Below are 23,804 nucleotides of genomic sequence, written 5' to 3'. Positions count from 1 at the left end.
GTGTAGGTTTGACTGATATCATTGTTAGAGGATTATTCTGCTGAAAATAAGATTTTCCATCCTTCTTCTTGTATCACAAACAGACGCTGCTAAATGAAACACAGAAACTTTTTTTCACTCTCCGTACATTTTTAGAGTTTCTTCTTAAATCTATTTAAATCTAATAGCTCTGAGGCTATAAGTGATTTACTTTTGTGTGTTTTTGTCAGGCAGAAATTTATTTATACCCCCTTAGGGTCCAACAGGTTAAACTCCAAACTATTTCACACTGTCTGATCTCATGTCTGTTTATTCACACCTAAGACCTTATATATCTGTGATAGGTGAGATCATTCTCACCATCACTTGTGTTTAGATGAAAAGGGGATTTTATGGTTTGTTTGCCAGAGAGTTCGCACGCAACACAAACCAAGTAGTGAATTAAACACTTAAACTATTCATGTGTTACAATAATGCTGTTTACAGTTTATTTAAAGTGAATTTCATTTTATGGTTTTAAAAAAGCAGAAGAAGCTTATCTATTGATTTTATTTTTTATTAACTCTTTTGCAAAAAAAAAAGAAAAAAAAGTCCTGTGCTTCTTTTACCACAACTTGTCATCATTGGAGCGGAAACATCACAGCAGAAACTCAGTGCAGTGATGTCAGTGTTTAAAATAAACGTTGTCCCGTCATTCTCAGATAAAACGTTGATCCTGTTTCAGACGGCTCCATTTCTCTAGAGACGTTGCAGAGGCAGCATGTTATGAAAGGAAGATTATTGGACCAAAGCAGAGCAACACATGGTTCCAGGTTGAGGTCAGGATGGGGAACACCTCACCCAGGGTTCTGGTCTCACTCTGTAAGTAGATCACTTTATCTGTATGAATGATGCAGATTAGAAGAACATCGTCTTTGACATCTTGTCTGCTGTAATATCTACTTTATCTTCCATTGTATTTGTGTAGCTTTACTTAGTATAACCATTTGTTCTTGATGTGTTTGCTGCAACTTCAAACAGGTTATTTCAGTGACAAATTACTAACACAAACATTTCTGTGCAAACATTTTGAAAAGCTGTTTATTGTAAAATCAGACTTTAGCACAGAACTTTATATCCCATACAACTAATGTGGGAGCAATGAACATATTATATAACACAGAAGAAAAATGAAACATGATCTGATACAAGAGACTTAAATTATTCATTAAAAACTTTTATCACTTTTTTACCAGTAGAGATGAGTGTGAAGTTTCCGTAGCCGTGCAGAACGTCTGCAGATGTTCTGTCTTCAGTCAGGATGTGAAGTTTATAAAATGAAGTTTTAACTCATCAGAAAATCAACAATAAACTAAAACATTTGATCTTAATTCTATCAGAACAAATAAAAACTCAATATATTTATAATAGTTGCATTTATTTAACAGGTAAACAGAGTCATAGCTGAATGTGAGGATTTGGCAAATATTTTTGATTTAATTAATTCATTATTCATGCTGATGAACTTTCAACCTTTATTCCAGTGCTGAACACACTGCTCTGCTGTGGACAAACTCTCGGTAACTTCAACTTTTAATCTGTATTTTAATCATTTATCCTCTCAGGAACAGAATTCAGTTTATATTTTATATCAGATATTATTCTGTGTTTATCTTTTAATTTTTAGCTTGATGTGTTTTTGTTATAAATCAAAAGACAAACTTGCTGAATGTTGGTTCTGTTATAGATCCTGTGCTGACTGTTGAACCCAACTGGTCGACTTTTTATGCTGGAGAGTTTGTTACATTTATCTGTGACATGAATGAAGGAAGAGACACTGACTGGCAATACCGGTTAATAAGGAATAATCAAGAAATTTATCTCTATCAGTCAGATAAACATTTCAGAGTTGGTCCTCTGTTTACTGGTTATAGTGGTGAATTTCATTGCTGTGGTAACTGGACGGGTTCATGTGACTCAAAGTGCAGTAAAACTGTCACTGTTACTGTCTCAGGTAAGAACTGAATATTTTAAAGAATTACAAAGTTTTATATCAGCCCTAAAAAAACATGTATTTGCTAAATGTATTTTATTTTATTATTTCAAGCAGATTTTTTTGTTGATATATTAGTGTCTGAAATATGAAACAAACATAATTACTGGGTTTAACTTTTTAAAATTTAAGTGAGTCACAAGTAAGAAAAAGAGCAGCAAATCAAAGGAAATATTATTTACCTTAATGTGAATATATAGATTTGCTTATTTGTTGAGTTAACCACATTATCTTTTCAGAAATGAGAATGACCTCTTTCATGTTATTTAATGAAACAATTTCAAACAAATTATTTTTCTTTATTAATTTCTAAAAAGTATCTATAATAAGCAAATATGACAATAAAATGCATTTACAGCTTTTTCACATATTTACTTATCTGAGAGAAGCATCACTCTTTACAATAAGCTTTTAATTGCAGTATTTTATATAAAATCAAATATTTGTTTTTATAACATCAGACAGACCCAGAGCCACATTGACAGCAGGTTCAACAACCATACCAGTAGGGGGCAGTGTGACTCTGAGCTGCTCAGTGGAGCCCTCTGCTGGATGGAAGTACAGATGGTTCAGGCGGACCTCAGACACTTCTTTTGTTGAATTCAGCAGAAATAATGAAGAAAACAGAGAAATCACTGTGACACAAGGAGGAATCTATAAGTGTGATGGAAAGAGAGGAAATCCCTCATTCTACAGTCATTCAAGCCATGAGAAGATCATTCAAAAAATGTGTAAGTTTTTTTTAAAGACTGTTAGAAACTAAAACTATGAAATTAATATTTCTCATGTGATTTAATTTTTCTGCCCATATCTGATGTAAACAGTTTCCAACAAGGTTTTTGTGACTCGACAACCAAACGGTTCTCATATCTTCAGTGGTGAGTCGATCACTCTGACATGTGAGGTCCAGGGAGGAGAAACCACTGAGTGGACGTGTGAATGGAGGAGATCTGGGTCAATAATACACTGGACACAAAGTAAAGACTGGACTTTCATTGTCTCTGAGTCCAGCAGTGGAAACTACATGTGTCAGTGTAGAAGCAGAGATGACTGGTATTCTTCAACACAGTGGAGTGAAACCATCAGACTGTCTGTATCAAGTAAGTTGACATTTGTAAATGAAAATGTGGCTGATTTTGTCCATAGTTGAGTTGTCAGTATTAATGCTTAACTCCCACACACACATACAAACACACACACACTGATTGAACCTTTCTATTAGAAAAAGTTTTTATATCAGGTTTACGTTTGTGAAGTCTCACAATAATCAGAGTCTGGTTGTTAATCTGAATGTCTGAAACGATGAATAACTACCAGAATAATTCATATTAATAAAGTTCTACATTGTTGACATATTTTCAGTAATTTCCTGATCTACTCATTTATTTCAGTTAACGAGTTTGTAGCTTGTTCTGCTACAAGTCATGTATGTTTTTTTATTATAGAAAAATTAACCAATTTTAATTCATGTTAACTGCAGCTAAACCTGGAGCCAAACTGACAGCAGGTTCAACAACCATACCAGTAGGGGGCAGTGTGACACTGAGCTGCTCAGTGGTGCCCTCTGCTGGATGGAAGTACAGATGGTTCAGACGGACCTCAGATTCTTCTTTTGTTGAATTCAGAATAAATAATGAAGAAAACAGAGAAATCACTGTGACACAAGGAGGAATCTATAAGTGTGATGGAAAGAGAGGAAATCCCTCATTCTACAGTTATTCAAGCCTTGAGAACATCATTGAAATAATGTGTAAGTTTTTTCTTTAAGACTTTTAGAAACTAAAACTATGAAATAAAAAATTCTCATGTGATTTAATTTTTCTGCCCATATCTGATGTAAACAGTTTCCAACAAGGTTTTTGTGACTCAACAACCAAACGGTTCTCAGATGTTCAGTGGTGAGTCGATCACTCTGACATGTGAGATCCAGGGAGGAGAAACCACTGAGTGGACGTGTGAATGGAAGAAATCTGGGTCAATAATACACAAGACAGACAGTAAAGACTGGACTTTCATTGTCTCTGAGTCCAGCAGTGGAAACTACATATGTCAGTGTAGAATCAGAGATGACTGGTATTCTTCAACACAGTGGAGTGAAACCATCACACTGTCTGTATCAAGTAAGTTGACACTTGTAAATGAAAATGTGGCTGATTTAGTCCATAGCTGAGTTGTCAGTATTAATGCTTAACTCCCAAACACACATACAAACGCACACACTGATTCAAACTTTCTATTAGAGAAAAGTTTCTATATCAGGTTTACGTTTGTAAAGTCTCACAATAATCAGAGGCTGGTTGTTAATCTCTATGGCTGAAACGATGAATAACTACCAGAATAATTCATATTAATGAAGTTCTACATTGTTGACATATTTTCAGTAATTTCCCGATCTACTCATTTATTTCAGTTAACGAGTCTGTAGCTTGTTCTGCTACAAGTCATGTATGTTTTTTTATTATAGAAAAATTAACCAATTTTAACTCATGTTAACAGGAGCTAAACCTGGAGCCAAACTGACAGCAAGTTCACCAACCATACCAGAAGGGGGCAGTGTGACACTGAGCTGCTCAGTGGAGCCCTCTGCTGGATGGAAGTACAGATGGTTCAGACGGACCTCAGACACTTCTTTTGTTGAATTCAGCAGAAATAATGAAGAAAACAGAGAAATCACTGTGACACAAGGAGGAATCTATAAGTGTGATGGAAAGAGAGGAAATCCCTCATTCTACAGTCATTCAAGCCTTGAGAACAACATTGAAATAATGTGTAAGTGTTTTCTTTAAGACTGTTATAAACTATAACTATACAATTAAAATTTCTCATGTGATTTAATTTTTCTGTCCATATCTGATGTAAACAGTTTCCAACAAGGTTTTTGTGACTCGACAACCAAACGGTTCTCATATCTTCAGTGGTGAGTCGATCACTCTGACATGTGAGGTCCAGGGAGGAGAAACCACTGAGTGGACGTGTGAATGGAGGAGATCTGGGTCAATAATACACAAGACACAAAGTAAAGACTGGACTTTCATTGTCTCTGAGTCCAGCAGTGGAAACTACATGTGTCAGTGTAGAAGCAGAGATGACTGGTATTCTTCAACACAGTGGAGTGAAACCATAACAGGTGATTTAATTGTACAAACAAATTGTAAATGGTAAATGATAAAGATAACAGCTATGTGCACCTCGTCCCAGAAGATTTTGTTTAATAAAACACACAACTTCTAGGACTTAATAAAAAGTTTATTACTGAGTGTTGAACGATTTTAGTCAGAGTCACGTTATAGTTACTTTTTGGTTAGCTTAGATCATGTAGATCTTTGTTGTGATATAAGTTTTGCTGCTTCCTGGTCTGAGCTGTGAGGAAAGATCAACAATTTCTTCTTCATAGAAATTTGGTTCAACATCCTAACTTCTCCTGTTTGTAACCATAGACTGAATGCAGCAGGATTTATTTTTAATAACATCAATATTCACTCAAGCTCATATTAGTTTCTTATGATATCATGATCTCTGTACATATATATAAATATATGTATGTATATATACTGTACATGCATACAGACAGAAGTTCTGCCTTTTCTCATAAATGACAACAAGTTTTCAAACTCTGTCTGACCAAACAACGAATGAATCAAGTAAGTCGGAAAAAATGAAGGAATAACAAGGTAATTTGTTCACGAACAGATAAAATGTTTCAGAATTTATGTGTTTAAAGATGGAAATAACATTTTTTCAGATGAATAAAATCTGTTTCCACTTAATGTTTCTTATTTCCAGTAACTGTGTCCAGTTCTTCACATCTTGTGCTGCTGATCTCTGGACCAGTTGTTGGATTTATTCTCATTATTCTCCTCGTCTTGTTGTGTTTCTGCAGACGATCCAAGGGTGAGACCTTTTTTTTTTTTTTTTGTTTTGCTAAATTAACCAAGTAGACAAATTTTCTTTGATTTTATAACACAAAGAAAGAAGAATGATTTTCCAGTTAATTTAGCTGCAAATCTCTTTTCCACAGGTTTATTCTGCTCCAGGTCAGTTCCTCACATTTTAATTTATTTGAATTAATAGCAAATTGTTTTTGCTGATTTATGTATTAAATTCACTGACTATTTTTTCTTGTTCATGTTGTAGATGTAAGGAATCAGAGAGCAGCAGAAATGATGGAGTCAACCAGGCTGGTGGTCATGAATACAGCTCTCCTCTTCAGGGTTAGAAACTCCACAAGTTTTTAGTTAATAAAAATTATTGCTTATATTGTGTTCCCATTTTTCTTAGACTTTTATTTCTTTTACATTATTTCTTTGATCTTATACCTATATGTCGCTATTGAATCTTGTTTCATTTTTACATTAATTGAAACATATTTGGCGATAAAAAATAAGCAAATAAATGATAAAAAACAATAGTAAAATAAATTAATTGTCTGGTAAATTGCATTTATTTCTTCTAGCTTGTGTAAATAGGGGTTTTATAATTGGTTTCTTTGTTTTAGATTCTCACTTTATATTCAGCTAAAAGTGCAACAACTGTGTTATTTAACGAGGATCAGCGACTGATAAATAATCCAGATGTGTTTCAGTTGCAGATAAACTCAGAATGAACTGAAATACTTTGAGTTAAATAGTTATTTCCAAACACAAACAATGTACAATGCAACCAAATAGCAGACACTGGTTTTAGGTTTTTGATTTTTATTTTGTTTATCATGAGATAATCTCACCATAAAGGCCTTCAGAACCAGAGGATGGCGCTGTTTCTTTGACAGTAAGAACAGGGAGCTGTCAGGCTTGGTTCTGAAAAATGTCCTCAGGTCAACATGGATTTGAAATCATGCTATGCCATGATTAGCATCTGCATATCATCACCAGTAGAAAACAATAGATCAGACACAGAGTTGAAGATTTTTAGTTTGTCTGATTGATGATTTCAATGTTTCCTGTTGTAGAAGTCACTCCAACATATGCTGAGATCAACCACCAGGCTAGAGCCAATAGAAAGAAAAAAGGTAAAGACATGTTGTTGTTGTTGTTGTTTATTATCATAACTAATGTGCATCATCATCGTCTCGTTTACAGGAAGTCCTGCAGCCACAGATAAAACGGTTTATTCTGGCATCAGGTCAGGAGCAGCTCTGCACATCGACTCTGCCATGTAGGCTGCAGGATGTTTTGATTTATTATAGGATTTATGATATGGATTACGCTCATAACATTCTTATGTGTTCTGGTTACAAGTCTTCATAAACCCTGTACTAGCTGAACACAGAAATATTGTCTGAAACTGAAGTAGGTAAAAGAAAAATCAGACACACTCAGTAGTGTGAACAGAAATGCTTTGTAAAATCCAGACAGGCAGTAATGTACATATTTTTAATATAATTGATCTGGAGATCCAGGGTGTTGCTAATATTTTGAATTTGGTCCTTTGCTGTTTTATATTCTGCATCAGTTTTATTTCTTCTTTTGCTTTAGCTTCCTAAACTAACTTTTATATAATCAGGTTCCATTTTACATGAGTGATGGTACCTTGCATATTAAATTCATTTCTGAGCTGAACAAAATAGTCTTTACTAAATTAATTATTCTCTTACACTTTTCAATTGTTAACTTGTAAGTATAAAATTCTCATCTGTTTTTTTTTTACAATAACACTTTTACCTTTTTGATACAACTAATACTGTTGATTTGTCTTTGTATTTTACTTATTGTAGCTTTTTAAACACATATTCATTGAAAATAACCTGTTATGTATCAAATATACTATGTGGTTGTCAAATTAAAGTGAGTCGTCTGCCCACTAAAAACTAAATATGACAACGATTACAGTTACATTCATTGCTTCTCAAAGTAGAAGTTGCTTCTCAACTTCTACTTTGCAGCTGAGTGTGCAGTCAGAAGTTAGGATATCATTTTTTTTACATGTAATCAAAGCTCTTTTTACAATAAACTTGATATTGAAATGCAAAATAATCTAGATTTCATTTATTACCCATATACAGTTAGATTTTATTTTCTTTTGTACGTTTATTTCAAACATCATTAACTTTCCCACACTGTGGTACAAAAACAAAGCAAAAAATTCACAAATAATAAATGTCAGATAATTTCAACTTGGGTGTTTCAGGTATTTACTATTGAATAGATGAGATACAAAAACATATCCTGACACAGAAGATGAGAATAATTTATACACTGGCGCCACAGAGAAACAGATGTTCTTAAACAGATGTTTCTACTGTTTTTGAATAGATATGCATCTTTGTGGGGTTCCTACCTAATTGGTGTAATATCTCTGCTCCTCCAGCAGATGTCAAGGTTTCTCTATTAAAACGTAAGAAGGACAGTCAATGGATCATCTTTTGTTTTTCTCCACATGTTCTGGGATTAACTCATTTAATCCCAGTTTTTGTCCTGCAAAATAACTACATGCATTTCAATCCTTAGACCTCCCTGTCACACAATATTCATGAATTATTACATTCTATATTGGCTGTCAGTCAAAAAGTAGCTTCTCTCTGATGGCACAACTTAGCTTGAGTCAAGGTGAACTGTGTAGCTACTGGTATAGAGTCCTTTGGTTAGATGAGCTTATAGTACAAATGTTTTATCGTAGTACACAGCACCATGTTTGGGAAAAACCAGACACAGTTATTCATCAGTAGCTTGTTTACCAGACAAGCTGTGATTAATTCAATACTAAGTTCCTCTGAAAATCAGTTTTCTGTCTGTCTGACTGACTGCTGTCAACATCCTGATAAAACATGAGATCTGCTTTGTTTTAGTCTCATCTTCTACCTCTTCTTAAAGAAATGACTGTGTGGCCTGCTGTCTGTTGTTAGTTTAAATTGTTATTACCTCAATTTATATTTATTAATGATTGTTAATATCTAATACATAAAACTTGGGAACTGAAACCAAGTGCTCCATCTTTCTTTAACCACGCCTTCACATCACTGGACAGGAAGCAGCTGTGGCTTGAGGTGGGAGTTTAAAATCAAATCAGACAAAATTTCATATTGTTATGAAACATATATCCTGACTCCCTCTGTTCTTTGTCTCTACAGACGTTACAACTTGCTTCTTCTGAAAACTAAGGATAAAGGAGAATAACATTGTTTGGTCTGAATTTCAACATGGGGAAGATGATGCTCTACGCACTGGACTTGTTGTGTAAGTAGATCACTTTTTTGTTTTGATAGGAAAAATCAGTGGGAGAAACTGGATGTTGGATTTCAGTCCACAGAAATTTTCTCCTCCATTATTAACATCAACAATTTCCCTTATGCTGCTATTCTAGTTGTCTTTTTAGCGTGAAGTGTTTATTTCTTAATGTGCTGTAATTTCACAACAAACTGCAATTTAACAAAATGTTAAGAACAGACAAAGTGATTTGGAAAACTATCAGTCAAACTCAGGGATGTTTCATAGATCTTTAGATGTAGCATTGTCAACATGGCTGCAAATATTTAATCAACAAACAAACAAAAGTAATAAAAAATGTGACATGTAGCGAAGGGTGCAATTTATTACTTGGAATAAATATATTTTTAAGTAGAGGTGAGAGTGAATTTCCAGGAGCTGTGCAGGATATTTTAAGACGTTTTCTGACTCATAATCAAGATGTGAAGTTTCTCAGGAAAATGCAGAAGTGCAACATGATCTCATCAGGCAGAAAACAAAATAGCTTAACCATCTGATGTCATGCTGATGAACAAAAAAGAGAGATCTTCTCCATAATAGACAACTTGTTTCTCTCTTTAATGTTCACAACATTTTAATTTCTTTTTAGTCCTGAATATACTCTGTTGGGGTGGACAAGCTCAAGGTAAGTCAGTATCTTTGTTGTTCGCATTTTTTCATGTCACACTCAGCCTCCCCTAAGATCTCACAGCTTTAAAAGTTGTGTAACAGGTGTAAAAGTTAACATTTACACCTGTTAAATGTTTGTGTTGTAGATGTTGTGCTGACAACTGAGCCCAACTGGTCCACGTTTTATTTGGGAGAGTCTATTACCTTCAGATGTTACGTGAACGGAGGAAAAGAGACTAACTGGAAATACCAAGTTACCAGGAGGAGTCAAGAAAAGTTTCCCTACGACTCACAGAAAAGCTACACATTAGAAGATGTGAAGATAACTGAATTCCAGTGCTTTGCTCGCAGGAGAGGAGTCTGTAAAAAGAGCGAAACTGTCTCTTTGATTGTTTTAGGTAAAGTTAAAGGGATTTTTACATATTATTAGTGGTTATAAAATTTTTTAGAATTACAAAATGAAAACATGTGCAGACCACACTTCCAATTTTTTTCTCTAGCTGGAGAGATAAAATCAATTGACAATGTTGGATTTTCCGCCACCTGGTGGTGGCAGTGAAGCGGTGCATAAAAAAAGAAGAAAAATGTATCCAAGCATTTTTTTTTCTTTCAGAATTAAAATACAGATATTACAAAACAATCACAGCAAACACAGTGTACATAAACAGAAGCATAAATGACCATCAATTATTGTTTTGTTAGTTTACATGTAACAATGGATTTATTTACAAGGAGAAGAAATCTGTAAAAATTTACAAATGTTTACTGTGAGAGCTCAGATAAAAAATGCAGTTGCTGTTTTTGTTTTATTGTATTATTTCGTGGGGTCTGAAGAATATATTTCTTTGTATTAATTTTCATAAGGGGAGTTAAATCAATACATTTCGCCACCTATTTGCTTTGTACATATACAATTAACTTGACAGAGATATGTTGTAAAATGTTAGAAGACATTTTTTTAAAATAAAATTGACTATTTTTTGATTTGTTGATTTTCATAACAGCGGAGAAACCCAGAGCTACACTGACAGCAGGTCCAACATCCATACCAGTAGGGGGCAGTGTGACACTGAGCTGCTCAATGGAGCCCTCTGCTGGATGGAAGTACAGATGGTTCAGACGGACCTCAGACACTCCTGAAGCTGAAATCACAACAAATAAAGAGGACAACAGCGTTATCACTGTGACACAAGGAGGAATCTACAGGTGTGCAGGAGTGAGAGAAAATCCTGCCTTCAACAGCCTTCCAAGCCATGACGTTACCATTGAAACAACCTGTGAGTTCCTTCTTGAAAAGTGTCCAAAACCAAATTCTTTTTTTTCTCTTTCTCTGATTTTATGTTTCTGCTCACATTTGATAAACAGTTTCCAACAAGGTTGTTGTAACTTGTTGTAACCAAACTGGCCTCAGATGTTCAGTGGTGAGTCGATCACTCTGACATGTGAGGTCCAGGGAGGAGAAACCACTGAGTGGACGTGTGAATGGAGGAGATCTGGGTCAATAATACACAAGACAGACAGTAAAGACTGGACTGTCTGAGTTTCTGATTCCAGCAGTGAAGACTACATGTGTCAGTGTAGAAACAGAGATGACTAGTTTTCTTTAACACGTTGTGATTTGTTTTGAGTTGGTCTGCAGCAAACTGAACAGAATCGCTGCTTTCTGCTGCTCTACCAGGAGCAGATAGGACTCTCTGGCAGTATAGTCTAGATATTTAGATAAAGATGTTATAAGTGACAAAATTGAAAACTTTATTGATGAAGCACAATTAAAAGACATATAATATAGATTTTCTAAAATATCCATCTAGAATATTCCAATTAAATTCATATGATTTCATGCATCTAATATAGATTCAGATAATGAGGATTTCAGATATAATATCTGGAAATTTAGGTTTGCTTGATCTTTAAATAGAACTTGTTTTAATAGGAATATGTGGCCGATTTAGTCCATCTAAGTAAGCCGTCAGTTTTAATACAGAGAGCAGGAAAGTCCACAGACTGAGACTGATAAACTGTGTGTGGCCGCCCTCCATCCACACAAACACTGTCTACTTTATGAAACTTGTTTGTTTTCCTCTATCTCTTTTAGCTGCCTGCATGCTCATATACACATACGCACACACGCACACACACACACACACACACACACACACACACACACACACACACACACACACACACACACACACACACACACACATAGTGCACAGACGCGCAGAGCTAAGGTCAAAGGAAGTGACACACTAGGCTCTGTTTAGGGCGTAGCTGATAGAGACCCACAAAAGGAATCAGAAATTGTTGCTAGCGGCCATTTTGCTGTGTTAACCCATAATGATGTCATAACACTGATCTGCAGCCATTGATGCTTGTAATTTTTTCCTGACTGGATCATTTTTTCATATTGGTATAGGTGAAACATATTTTTGTTATGTTATGAACTATGTGTTAGTAACTAACACAGTTAGTTAAGCTGTGTTATCTAACTAGTTAGAATAATCAGATTATGTCATTTTAAAGACTGTGTCCCTTTTTGGCCTAAAGACATAATTCCAGGAAACATTTGCTTTTATGCTTATGTTGTTTTTTTTCTCTATTGTCTAAACTGTTTTCAAAAATTTCCTTCAACTGTGTTTTTTTTTTTTTTTTTTTTTTGAGGCTTTATCCAAATTAAGTCATTTCCTGAAAAAGCACAGATCTGTTTACCTTTCAAGCTGAGGTTAACAAAGACTAGAGGATATGATGAGATAAAGTGGAAGAAGACCACAAAGATCAACTATTTTATCAGAATTCAGGAAAAGATGGACGACCTTTTCTAGTAAAAAATAAAGCAATGACTAAATACTAGAGGTGTGCCGATCGATCGGCACCAATGACAATCGACCGATTTCTGTGACAAAGTGTATGATCGGTGATCGCTGGTCACCGTCTCTTGTTGCTGACCACCAAAAAACCGAAAACATGTATCTCACTTTGCAGCCTGCATGTGCAGCTGATCACCTCTTTTCTTCACACTGCGCAAACGCGCAGCAACAAATCCTGTCGTATGGAACTACAACGCTGTGAGAGTCAATGGGGACGTTTGTGTGTTGCGGCGGTGTTACGTCGATCCGCGTTTCCCCGTCAGTTACGGCTCCCCTGCAGCTCCTAGCTGCTCCGCACCGCACAGAGTTCAACACACACACATTCTTGTTCAGGGCTTGTATCTAGAGAACTACGGACACATATACTGTATATACGTGTGTGTGTCTGATAAGTGATATATAAAATTTAAAAATTCCCTTCTCACCCACCCGTCCTTATTCACCCGCGGTGAATAAGGACGAGCTCAGAGGTCCTCTACCAGAGGCCTGGGAGCTTGAGGGTTCTGCGCAGTATCTTGGCTGTGCCAAGGACTGCACATTTCTGGACTGAGATGTCTGATGTTGTTCCTGGGATCTGTTGTAGCCCCAGGAACAACAGATATATATATATATATATATATATATATATATATATATATATATATATATATATATATATATATGATTTATGGTCATTAGGATACATTAGGATACTGTGGGAACCATTAGGTTCACCTTATTTTATCTGATCACACAGACCTTGCTGTCTGCAAAAACATAACATTACACTTTACTTTAAATTTAAATTATTGACACAGGTTAAAGAAATGTTCCTGAACTGAATTTTCTCTGATTGTTTTACAGATGATTATCATGATGTTATTATCCTGGTGAGCCCTGTTCATCCTGTGACTGAGGGAGATCCTGTTACTCTGAGCTGCAGATATAAAAAGCTAAAATTTCTCTCCAATGTGTTTTTCTATCATAATAATAAACTCATCAATAATGATGGCAGAGAGGAGCTGAAGATCTCTGCAGTGTCAAAGTCAGATGAAGGTTTCTACAAATGTCAACATTCAGGAACAGAGTCACCAAGGAGCTGGATGTCTGTTAGAGGTGAGGAGGATTAAAATATTTGAATCATTTATTCATTGAAACTTGAAATGTTGTAGAAGAGCAAGGTGAACACTGAGGATGTTTTTAGCATCCTGTTTTTTTTAGCATGTTCTAGCAGATTTTTAGTATTTAGCATAAAGTCACTTTTTCTTCAAGCAGAAAATGTCACACAATCTGCAGATCAAAAATATTTCTTCCTTGTTGATGTCTCTTGTTTTCAGTAACTGGGTCCAGTCCTGCCAGCTCTTTATTTCTTGTGCTGTTGATCATCGAACCAGTTGTTAAAATCCTTCTGGTTCTCCTCCTGCTCTTGTTCTTGTCCTGCAGACGGAACAACGGTGAGACATTTTTCTGTTCATACTTGATCTGATTGTTCATTTAAAAAAAAAATCTTTATTGTAGATGTACTGTGATGCTATAGCATAAAATAAAGGCTTAAGTTAAATAATGCAAAGGCATTTTTCTTTCTCATTTTTATTGTGCTTTGTTAAATTAGTCTTTCTTTTTCTTTCTATCATAAATTACTAGCAGTTTTCTACTACATTCAGTATATGTGTAATATTTAGAAGTTAGAACATCTCCTCTATGCCATGTAATAAAAATAAAACTTTAATTTAAATGAGATCCACACAAGTGACTGAAAAAACAAGATGAAAAGAAAAAGTCCATTTTTATTTTCTAGAATTGCAATTATTTCACCTATTTCAATTTTTAAAAGCTTCTGACTCTGTTTTCTTTTCTGTCAGTTCATCTCTATGACTCAGTGAATATTTCCACATTAGCAGGAAATGGTAAGGCTCAACATGTCATTTCTGTGCTATTTAATTTGAGAGAATCACTAACTAATCTAAAAACATGATATGTTTCAGTAGCAGACAAACCCAGAGCTCCTGCATACTCCCAGATTGAACTGAGAAACTTCAGGGAAAACTGTGAGTTCTTGGTAGTGAAATATGTCCTCATGTCTTTACGCTGCAGCTGATTTCAGGTCAGATTATCAGCTGTCCTGACTAACTACATACTAACTCTAGACAACACCAGAAACTGATAAATCAGACATCACTGTATCTTTACTCTGATGTTTTCTGTTTCAGACTCAACTCCAATTTATGCTAACATGAACTATCAGAAAAAGCAGAAAGGTAAAGATATAGTCTGCATTTATCCTTCTTTTTGCTAACATGTCTTGTGTTTGACACGCAGTCTCTTTGGTTGAGTATATAAGAATTAATAATGGCCTCTTCATTCACAGGAAAGCGAAGTCCTGCAGCAGCAGATGAAGTTTATTCTGAAATCAGAACAAGAGCAACTGTGGGTAACGATATCATGTAGCTTCACATTTTACTGGTTTATTACGGGATTTATTACACGAGGTAATCTCACAACAACATTCTTAAATCCTTTATTTTCTTACATTTTTCATGTGTTTTTAAAAGTCTGTACAGAACTGTGTTAGACACCCACATTTTCTGAAAAACACTTTCAGTTATGCTGATAATAAAAATTTTTAAAAAACTCCAGAAATTATTAGTCGTTCACAGAGGCTATGGTGAAGTTTGAATACATTAAATATTTTTGTATATTTTTTATGCTTTATTTTACAAATGCATAATATGTTTTACAGTATCTCCCACTCCTAGTATTTTTTAACCATATAATTATAATTCATATATTTTTGTTTATTTGATGTGTTTTTATGTTGCAATTCTGAAATATTCTGTTGCTGATTGATTAGTCACCGTGCGTTTATTCAAACCAAATCAGAAATGCTGAACTTTTACCACAATGTACAGATTTTTGATTGCTGAATGTGTTCATTTATGACTGGCCTACATCATTTTATGCCTCTTTTTAAATCAATTTCTTACATGTTGGATTCCTGTTAACGTGTATTCAAAGACATAATAATGAATTAAAAAAAATATATATATATATTTAATGTCTACTAGTTAATCAGAAATCTCATGCGCAGGGGTCGCGACCCCCCTCGTTGAAGACTTTATTTCTACACTTGTCACCTCTAACAGAGCATAATCGTCATAGTGAAGGGGCCTGACATGAATGCAATAATTTTATTTGTGAGAAAATGTTAAAGTTATGTTTTATTTTCCACCTTGTAACAGTTAGTTGCTTTTTGATGGACATTCAGAAAATCCCAATGAGATGCACCTTTTTCTAGTATCAGTCTTTATTAGGATTCTGATGGGGGTTTTTTTTCTTCCAAGAGTGTCATCTTTGTCTAAGAGGATCTTTGTTTGATACCACTGGGCCACCTGCCCAGGTGTTTTCCATCATCCTCATCAAGGTGCTGAGAATTTAAGCAGCTGCAGAGCCTTCAGTTACTGCTGGTGGTCTGTAGATGTGTCTCTGTGCTGCTTGTTTCCTCCATGGTTTCTGGTATTGATGGTGAAACTGAGGCTTCCTGTAGCACTGAACCGCTTTGAGACAGTTGATCTGAAAATGGCCTGTTGCTTCCAAGCGCTCGAAACACTCTGAAATAGTGTATGGAGCTAAATAGTAACATCTATTGAATCTTTGAATGAATAACATTCAAAGATTTTTATTTAAAAAAAAAAAAGATTAAGGTGTCTTCAGTCTGCTCTGCTTCTGACTCACTACCTCTGCAGCTTTAGAAAAGACTCACTCGCATGAAATTACTTTCACTAATTTAAAATATGCTCAAATTCACACAATGATAGTACTCTGGTGCTCCCACTGGGATTACAATTTTCTATTCAAACCCAGGGAGGCAGCTGGTCTCTGCCTCCCTGGTGGCCACCAGGCGTTCTTGATGTGTTTGCTGCAACTTGCCTCCTCCAGGCCTGGCTCCAGAGTAGGGCCCTGGTGACCCACGTCCGGGCGAGGGAACACCAAGTCCAATGTTTTTACTCATCATTGGGGTCTTCGATGCTCAACATCCTCATCCTCACTGAAAACACAGCTGCTGCCTGAAGCTGCAACAACCATGTTGGCTTAGCACAAACAACAATTCAGAGAGTCTTGAAACACACATTATTTCTTCTGAAACTAAAATAAATGGGACAATTTTTAGATTCAGTTGAATGGACAATTTAGATTAAAACACCAGGAAAGAAGTGCCAGACCTAAATTCTGAAACAATGGCCTGCAGTCTGTATTCAAAAGCCTGCCACAAGAGGGCAGTGCTGAGTCTTCATACCATTAAAGAGAACTTCTGCTTCTCTGGTCAACACTTCTTGAGCAGGATGTCACTGAAGATGAAGCTCAGCACATTTGCAATTGTATTTATAGAGTTTCTGCAGGACACTCTGTAATGTTTCCTTGTCTGTTGGTGGAAGATCTGGACTAAAGTGAAATATTTATTATAGAAAACTACAAATTAAGTAACATCAGAAAACCAAATGCTTTTCCATGACCTCACAGCCAAAACCCATGCTGGGTTAGCAGAGCTGCTAACAGCTTCTTTATGCTGAGCTAAGAAATTAATATATGACATATTGTGGATGAGGCTAAAGTTAGGATCAGGTTAAAGGTCAGTGTGTGGTGTAGGTTTGACTGATATCATTGTTAGAGGATCATTCTGCTGAAAATAAGATTTTCCATCCTTCTTCCTGTCTCACAAACAGACGCTGCTAAATGAAACACAGAAACTTTTTTTCACTCTCCGTACATTTTTAGAGTTTCTTGTTAAATCTATTTAAACTCCAAACTATTTCACAGTGTCTGATCTCATGTCTGTTTATTCACACCTAAGACCTTATATATCTGTGATAGGTGAGATCATTCTCACCATCACTTGTGTTTAGATGAAAAGGGGATTTTATGGTTTGTTTGTCAGAGAGTTCGCACACAACACAAACCAAGTAGTGGATTAAACATTTAAACTATTCATGTGTTACAATAATGCTCTTTACAGTTTATTCAAAGTGAATTTTATTTTATGGTTTTCACTAAAAACAAAAGAAAAATAAACTTATCTAATGATTTCATTTAAACCTTTTGTAAAAAAAAAAAAAAAAAATGTCCTGTGCTTCTTTTACCACAACTTGTCATCATTGTAGCGGAAACATCACAGCAGAAACTCAGTGCAGTGATGTCAGTGTTTAAAATAAACGTTGTCCCGTCATTCTCAGATAAAACGTTGATCCTGTTTCAGACGGCTCCATTTCTCTAGAGACGTTGCAGAGGCAGCATGTTATGAAAGGAAGATTATTGGACCAAAGCAGAGCAACACATGGTTCCAGGTTGAGGTCAGGATGGGGAACACCTCACCCAGGGTTCTGGTCTCACTCTGTAAGTAGATCACTTTATCTGGATGAATGATGCAGATTAGAAGAACATCGTCTTTGACATCTTGTCTGCTGTAATATCTACTTTATCTTCCATTGTATTTGTGTAGCTTTACTTAGTATAACCATTTGTTCTTGATGTGTTTGCTGCAACTTCAAACAGGTTATTTCAGTGACAAATTACTAACACAAACATTTCTGTGCAAACATTTTGAAAAGCTGTTTATTGTAAAATCAGACTTTAGCACAGAGCTTTATATCCCATACAACTAATGTGGGAGCAATGAAAATATTATATAACAAAGATGAAAAATTAAACATGATCTGATACAAGAAACTTAAATTATTCATTAAAAACTTTTATCAGTTTTTTACCAGTAGAGATGAGTGTGAAGTTTCCGTAGCCGTGCAGAACGTCTGCAGATGTTCTGTCTTCAGTCAGGATGTGAAGTTTATAAAATGAAGTTTTAACTCATCAGAAAATCAACAATAAACTAAAACATTTGATCTTATTCTTATCAGAACAAATAAAAACTCAATATATTTATAATAGTTGCATTTATTTAACAGGTAAACAGAGTCAGAGCTGATTGTGAGGGTTTGGCAAATATTTTTGATTTAATTAAATTAACTTATTATTTAAGCTGATGAACTTTCAACCTTTATTTCAGTGCTGAACACACTGCTCTGCTGTGGACAAACTCTCGGTAACTTCAACTTTTAATCTGTATTTTAATCATTTATCCTCTCAGGAACAGAATCCAGTTTATCTTTTATATCAGATATTATTCTGTGTTTATCTTTTAATTTTTAGCTTGATGTGTTTTTGTTATAAATCAAAAGACAAACTTGCTGAATGTTGGTTCTGTTATAGATCCTGTGCTGACTGTTGAACCCAACTGGTCGACTTTTTATGTTGGAGAATTTGTTACATTTATCTGTGACATGAATTATGGAAAACACACTGACTGGCAATACCGGTTAAAAAGGAATGGTCAACAATTTGTTCGCTTTCAGTCAGATAAACATTTCAGAGTTGAAGCTCTATCTACTCATGATAGTGGTGAATTTCATTGCTGTGGTCACTGGACGGGTTCATCTTATGAAAATTGCAGTAAAACTGTTACTGTTACTGTCTCAGGTAAGACCTGAATATTTTAAAGAATTACAAAGTTTTATATCAGCCCTAAAAAAACATGTATTTGCTAACTGTATTTTATTTCATAATTTCAAGCAGATTTTTTTGTTGATAAATTAGTGTCTGAAATATGACACATACATAATTACTGGGTTTGATTTTTATAAACTCAAGTGAGCCACAAGTTTAAACAAGAGCAACAAAACAAAGGAAATATTATTTACCTTAATGTGAATATATAGATTTTATTATTTGTTGAGTTAACCACATTATCTTTTCAGAAAAGAGAATGAACTCTTTCGTGTTATTTAATGAAACAATTTCAAACAAATTATTTTTCTTTATTAATTTCTAAAAAGTATCTATAATAAGCAAAGATGACAATAAAATGCATTTACAGCTTTTTCACATATTTTTTATCTGAAAGAAGCATCACTCTTTACAATAAGCTTTTAATTGCAGTATTTTATGACAAATCAAATAATATTTGTTTTTCTAACATCAGACAGACCCACGGCCACATTGACAGCAGGTTCAACAACCATACCAGTAGGGAGCAGTGTGACTCTGAGCTGCTCAGTGGAGCCCTCTGCTGGATGGAAGTACAGATGGTTCAGACGGACCTCAGATTCTTCTTTTGTTGAATTCAGCAGAAATAATGAAGAAAACAGAGAAATCACTGTGACACAAGGAGGAATCTATAAGTGTGATGGAAAGAGAGGAAATCCCTCATTCTACAGTCATTCAAGCCAGGAGAACAACATTCAAATAATGTGTAAGTTTTTTCTTTAAGACTGTTAGAAACTAAATCCATGAAATTAAAAATTCTCGTGTGATGTGAGTTTTCTCTTCTTATCTGATGTAAACAGTTTCCAACAAGGTTTTTGTGACTCGACAACCAAACGGTTCTCATGTCTCCAGTAGTGAGTCGATCACTCTTTTATATTCTTCAACACAGTGGAGTGAAACCATAACAGGTGATTTAATTGTTTTTTTCTGAACAGGTTGCAGAAAATATATTTTCCTCATATGTTGGATTAAATGAAGTTTCTTCCTTGGACAGACCAGAATAAAACTGACTAGTCCTAATATGAGTTATGAATTTTTAACTGCAGAAAAAAATGAGCTGATTTTTATTGTTCACTTCCTTTAACAAGTTACAATAATTAAACCACAACTGTTATAGTTTGTGTTGCTATGTGCACATTGTTCCCAAAGTTGTTATTTATCTGAAGAATAAAACAGAAAAGTTCTAGGAGTTAACAAGTTGAGTGTTGAACTATTTTAGTCAGATTTCTCTTCTTTAAATGTCTTTTTGTTTAGATTAAGCAGCTCATTGTTGTGATCCAAGTTTGTTTGACCTGGTCTGAACTGTGAGGATAGATCAGCAAAACTAAATGCAGCAGGATTCCTTTAATAACATCAATATTCACTCAAGCTCATATTAGTTTCTTATGATATTATGATCTCTGATACAGTTACATCACTACTTCCTCAAAGTAACAGTAGATAACTTTTTTTCAGCAGAATTAAAGTAAAACATGTTCTAACTGGCCACTGTGAGGATGTAGTTTTATTCTCTGTGTGTTAATTTAGTTCCCGTCTCTCTGGCCATTATTGCTCCCAGCTGTCTCTTGTGTTCCCTGATTACCTTCCTTGTGTATTTAATCCCATCTGTGTTTCCCTGTCGGGTCCTAGTCTAAAGTCTAAAGTCATGTGTCGTCTACTTTTCCCTCGTTCGAGTCCAGTTTGTATTCCAGTTGCTACCAGTGTTTGAGCTCTTTGCCTTATTGCTCACCTGTGCTGCCTGGACTTTGTATTTTGTGATTTCTTCATTAAAACCATCATCATTTGCTCTACAACCTGGGTCCACCGCGTCGTCCTCACCACTCAATAACCACAGTTTGTAACAGCCACATCAAAATGATCAAAAACGCCTGAAAAGGTTTAACCAAATTAAAGCTGCTGCTGTTCTTGAACCATTTGGAGTAAATGCAAAAGCTTGGCCTTGTCTCAAGCTGTGGTGATGTGATGGGTCCGGCAACACCGATGCGTCGGCTCATGTGTCAAGCTCATAGACCACAGGTGTCAAACTCCAGTCCTCGAGGGCCGATGTCCTACAGCTTTTAGATGTGCCACAGGTACAAAACACTGGAATGAAATGGCTTAATTACCTCCTCCTTGTGTAGATCAGTTCTCCCAGCCTTGCTAATGACCTAATTATTCTATTCAGGTGTGGTGCAGCAGAGGCACATCTAAAAGTTGGAGGACACCGGCCCTTGAGGACTGGAGTTTGACACCCCTGTCATAGACCAAAACCCCCATGGGTGCGCGTATTGTTTTCAGCAAGTCACGTGACCGATACAGTAACTGTTTCGAAATGACACTGGTGCGCCAAACTGTGTATATATGGAAGCGAATCTGTCAGCGGGATGCACTTGGATGCATTTGCCAAAATAATTCTTGATCTTTTACGGTACAGCGTCAACTATGGAGCCTCAAGCCAAACGAAAGGTTTCATAGTTTGGGACCATTTTGATCTTACGTCAGAAAATAAGGTATTTTTTGTCACTTCGTTGTTGTTTCATCCGGTTCTTTTCCGTTTCTAATCGTTCTATCTGAATCCAAATTCAGCTGAAATTGACTCTTAGTTTACTTTCATATTATGTTCTGTAGGTTAAGTTTTGCATATGTTTCTCCTTTGAAATTATATATTTCATTACCCTCCATAAATAAAAATCTTTAGGCAGAAAAAAGGAAAATAAAGACAATCCCGCTGTAAATAAATACAAAAAAAGACATTTCCAGCAAAACACATCCATAAAGATCTGCGTACAAAATATAAAAGAAAAACTGTAAGTTATGTGAACAATATACAGTGTCACTAAAATCTGTTTTATTTAAATAAATTCACCTCCTCAATACTGAGGCATAGGGCATCAGAATGAAGTCCCAGATACACCTGGATAAACTCAGGTATACAGCCAGTCTACAAATTACTCAGTTGCTTTTTATGAATTATTTCATATAAATGTATTTTTTACTTCATTTTTTTCTACAGCAGGAGAAGTTGTGTCAAAACAAACGGAACAGACTAAATTTCAAAGTATTAGAAAAACTTATTTTTTTTGTAATGAAAATTTGTGGAAAAAAAAAACACAGTTCACAAGCATCCTCATTCCAAACACGTTCACTTTCATTTTCATAACTTGGTACATGTTCACATTATTTATTGACTGTATTGAAGAATATCAAATATACTTTGATTATAACTGAAGATATGACATAATACAATATATAATATACAATAAAATAAAATGACTTAAATCTTATTGTGTAGACTAGGTCATCAAATCAGTCTGTGAACTGCTTTGCCTGTAGGGATTTTTAATGTCCAGCAGGTGTCAGTATTCAGTGACACAGTATTGACGCAGTATTGATACAGTTTTGCTATGGGTCGAAACAATACATGACGCCTCATTTACCCATCACTAGTGAACGCAGCAGACCCAGGATGAGATGATTATGGTGATTTAATGGTGAAAATCCAGAACTTCAAACACAAAAACAGTCCTAAAACCAGGCGGCACGGCTGAGCGGAAGCCAGGGCTCAACGCCGGTAGCAACTGGCAAACGAAAGGACAAGAAACAAACTGGTAGATAGACATTAGACGAGAACCCGACAAAGACGCAGAGACACAGGTGACAATAAATACATAAGGGGTAATCAGGGAATGAGACACACCTGGGAACAATCAAAGGGAGGACAGGACAACATGGAGACTCAGACACAGATAACTTGAAATAAATATACAGAAAAACACGGAACATGACAGGTCTCTATATTAAGATGTCAAAATATTTATATATACTTTTATTTTAGCAGTTAAAAATCCTTCAACTGTAATTAGTATGCAGCTATTAAGTTTGTGACACAAATAAGAAACTTATTGCTTTGACTAAACATCATGTCGATTTCTATGTAACTACATAGAATACATATTTTTTCTATGTTCTCCAGATATTAAATTTGAAGTTTCATTTGAGAAATATCACATCTGGACAACATCTGGACAACGTCTGATATATAAACTTCAAATGACTGAAACTCCTCAGTGATTCAACATACAGTCATCACTGAGGCTCTAATGAAAGATAATAACCAGAGGAATGTCTTATAATTATAGACATATAAACACAATAAAATAGTAGTTACAGTATTTTGCATTATACAAATAAAAGTCAGAAAAATGACCTGCACCTTATTAAACCCACCAGGTGGGATAGATCTGTCCTCTGAGCTGAACAGATGTTTTTTTATTATTTCATTACATAGAATCACAATTTAACAATATCAAGTTAAAGCTGCAGTTTGTAACTTTAATAAACACATTAATAAAATGTTTCTGTTGCTGTTGAATAAAATGAGGACTAAATTAAATGTTTTATGATTTATTGTTTTTCCAGTAACTGTATCCAGTCCTGTCATCTCTTCATTTCCTGTGATGTTGATCGTTGGACCAGTTAGTGGAATCGTTCTCATTGTCCTCCTGCTCTTGTTGTGGCGCTGCAGACGGTCCAAAGGTCAGAACATTTTCTTCTCATTTTATTGCT

At 35.3% G+C, this 23,804-nt stretch overlaps 1 protein-coding gene and 1 long non-coding RNA gene across 2 annotated transcripts in view; both read left to right on the top strand.

Annotated features, from left to right (window-relative positions):
* LOC111611056 overlaps nt 1-23,804 on the top strand; it is a 44,069-nt gene that overhangs the window by 6,706 nt on the left and 13,559 nt on the right. Inside the window, exons 12-21 of the mRNA XM_023346676.1 lie at nt 691-840; nt 1,503-1,538; nt 1,700-1,972; nt 2,473-2,742; nt 2,836-3,111; nt 3,492-3,761; nt 3,856-4,131; nt 4,508-4,780; nt 4,875-5,138; nt 23,658-23,774. Of these exons, the coding sequence (XP_023202444.1) occupies nt 691-840; nt 1,503-1,538; nt 1,700-1,972; nt 2,473-2,742; nt 2,836-3,111; nt 3,492-3,761; nt 3,856-4,131; nt 4,508-4,780; nt 4,875-5,138; nt 23,658-23,774 (2,205 nt within the window). The remainder of the gene's footprint in view (nt 1-690; nt 841-1,502; nt 1,539-1,699; nt 1,973-2,472; nt 2,743-2,835; nt 3,112-3,491; nt 3,762-3,855; nt 4,132-4,507; nt 4,781-4,874; nt 5,139-23,657; nt 23,775-23,804) is intronic.
* On the top strand, nt 6,156-7,937 carry LOC111611133. The gene is made up of 3 exons (XR_002753898.1): nt 6,156-6,222; nt 6,960-7,019; nt 7,090-7,937. It is a non-coding gene; the product is annotated as an uncharacterized LOC111611133 (long non-coding RNA).

The sequence above is a fragment of the Xiphophorus maculatus genome, chromosome 14 (genome assembly GCF_002775205.1).
Source record: "Xiphophorus maculatus strain JP 163 A chromosome 14, X_maculatus-5.0-male, whole genome shotgun sequence".
NCBI lineage: Eukaryota > Metazoa > Chordata > Actinopteri > Cyprinodontiformes > Poeciliidae > Xiphophorus > Xiphophorus maculatus.
This window is presented reverse-complemented; position numbering and strand designations above follow the sequence as displayed.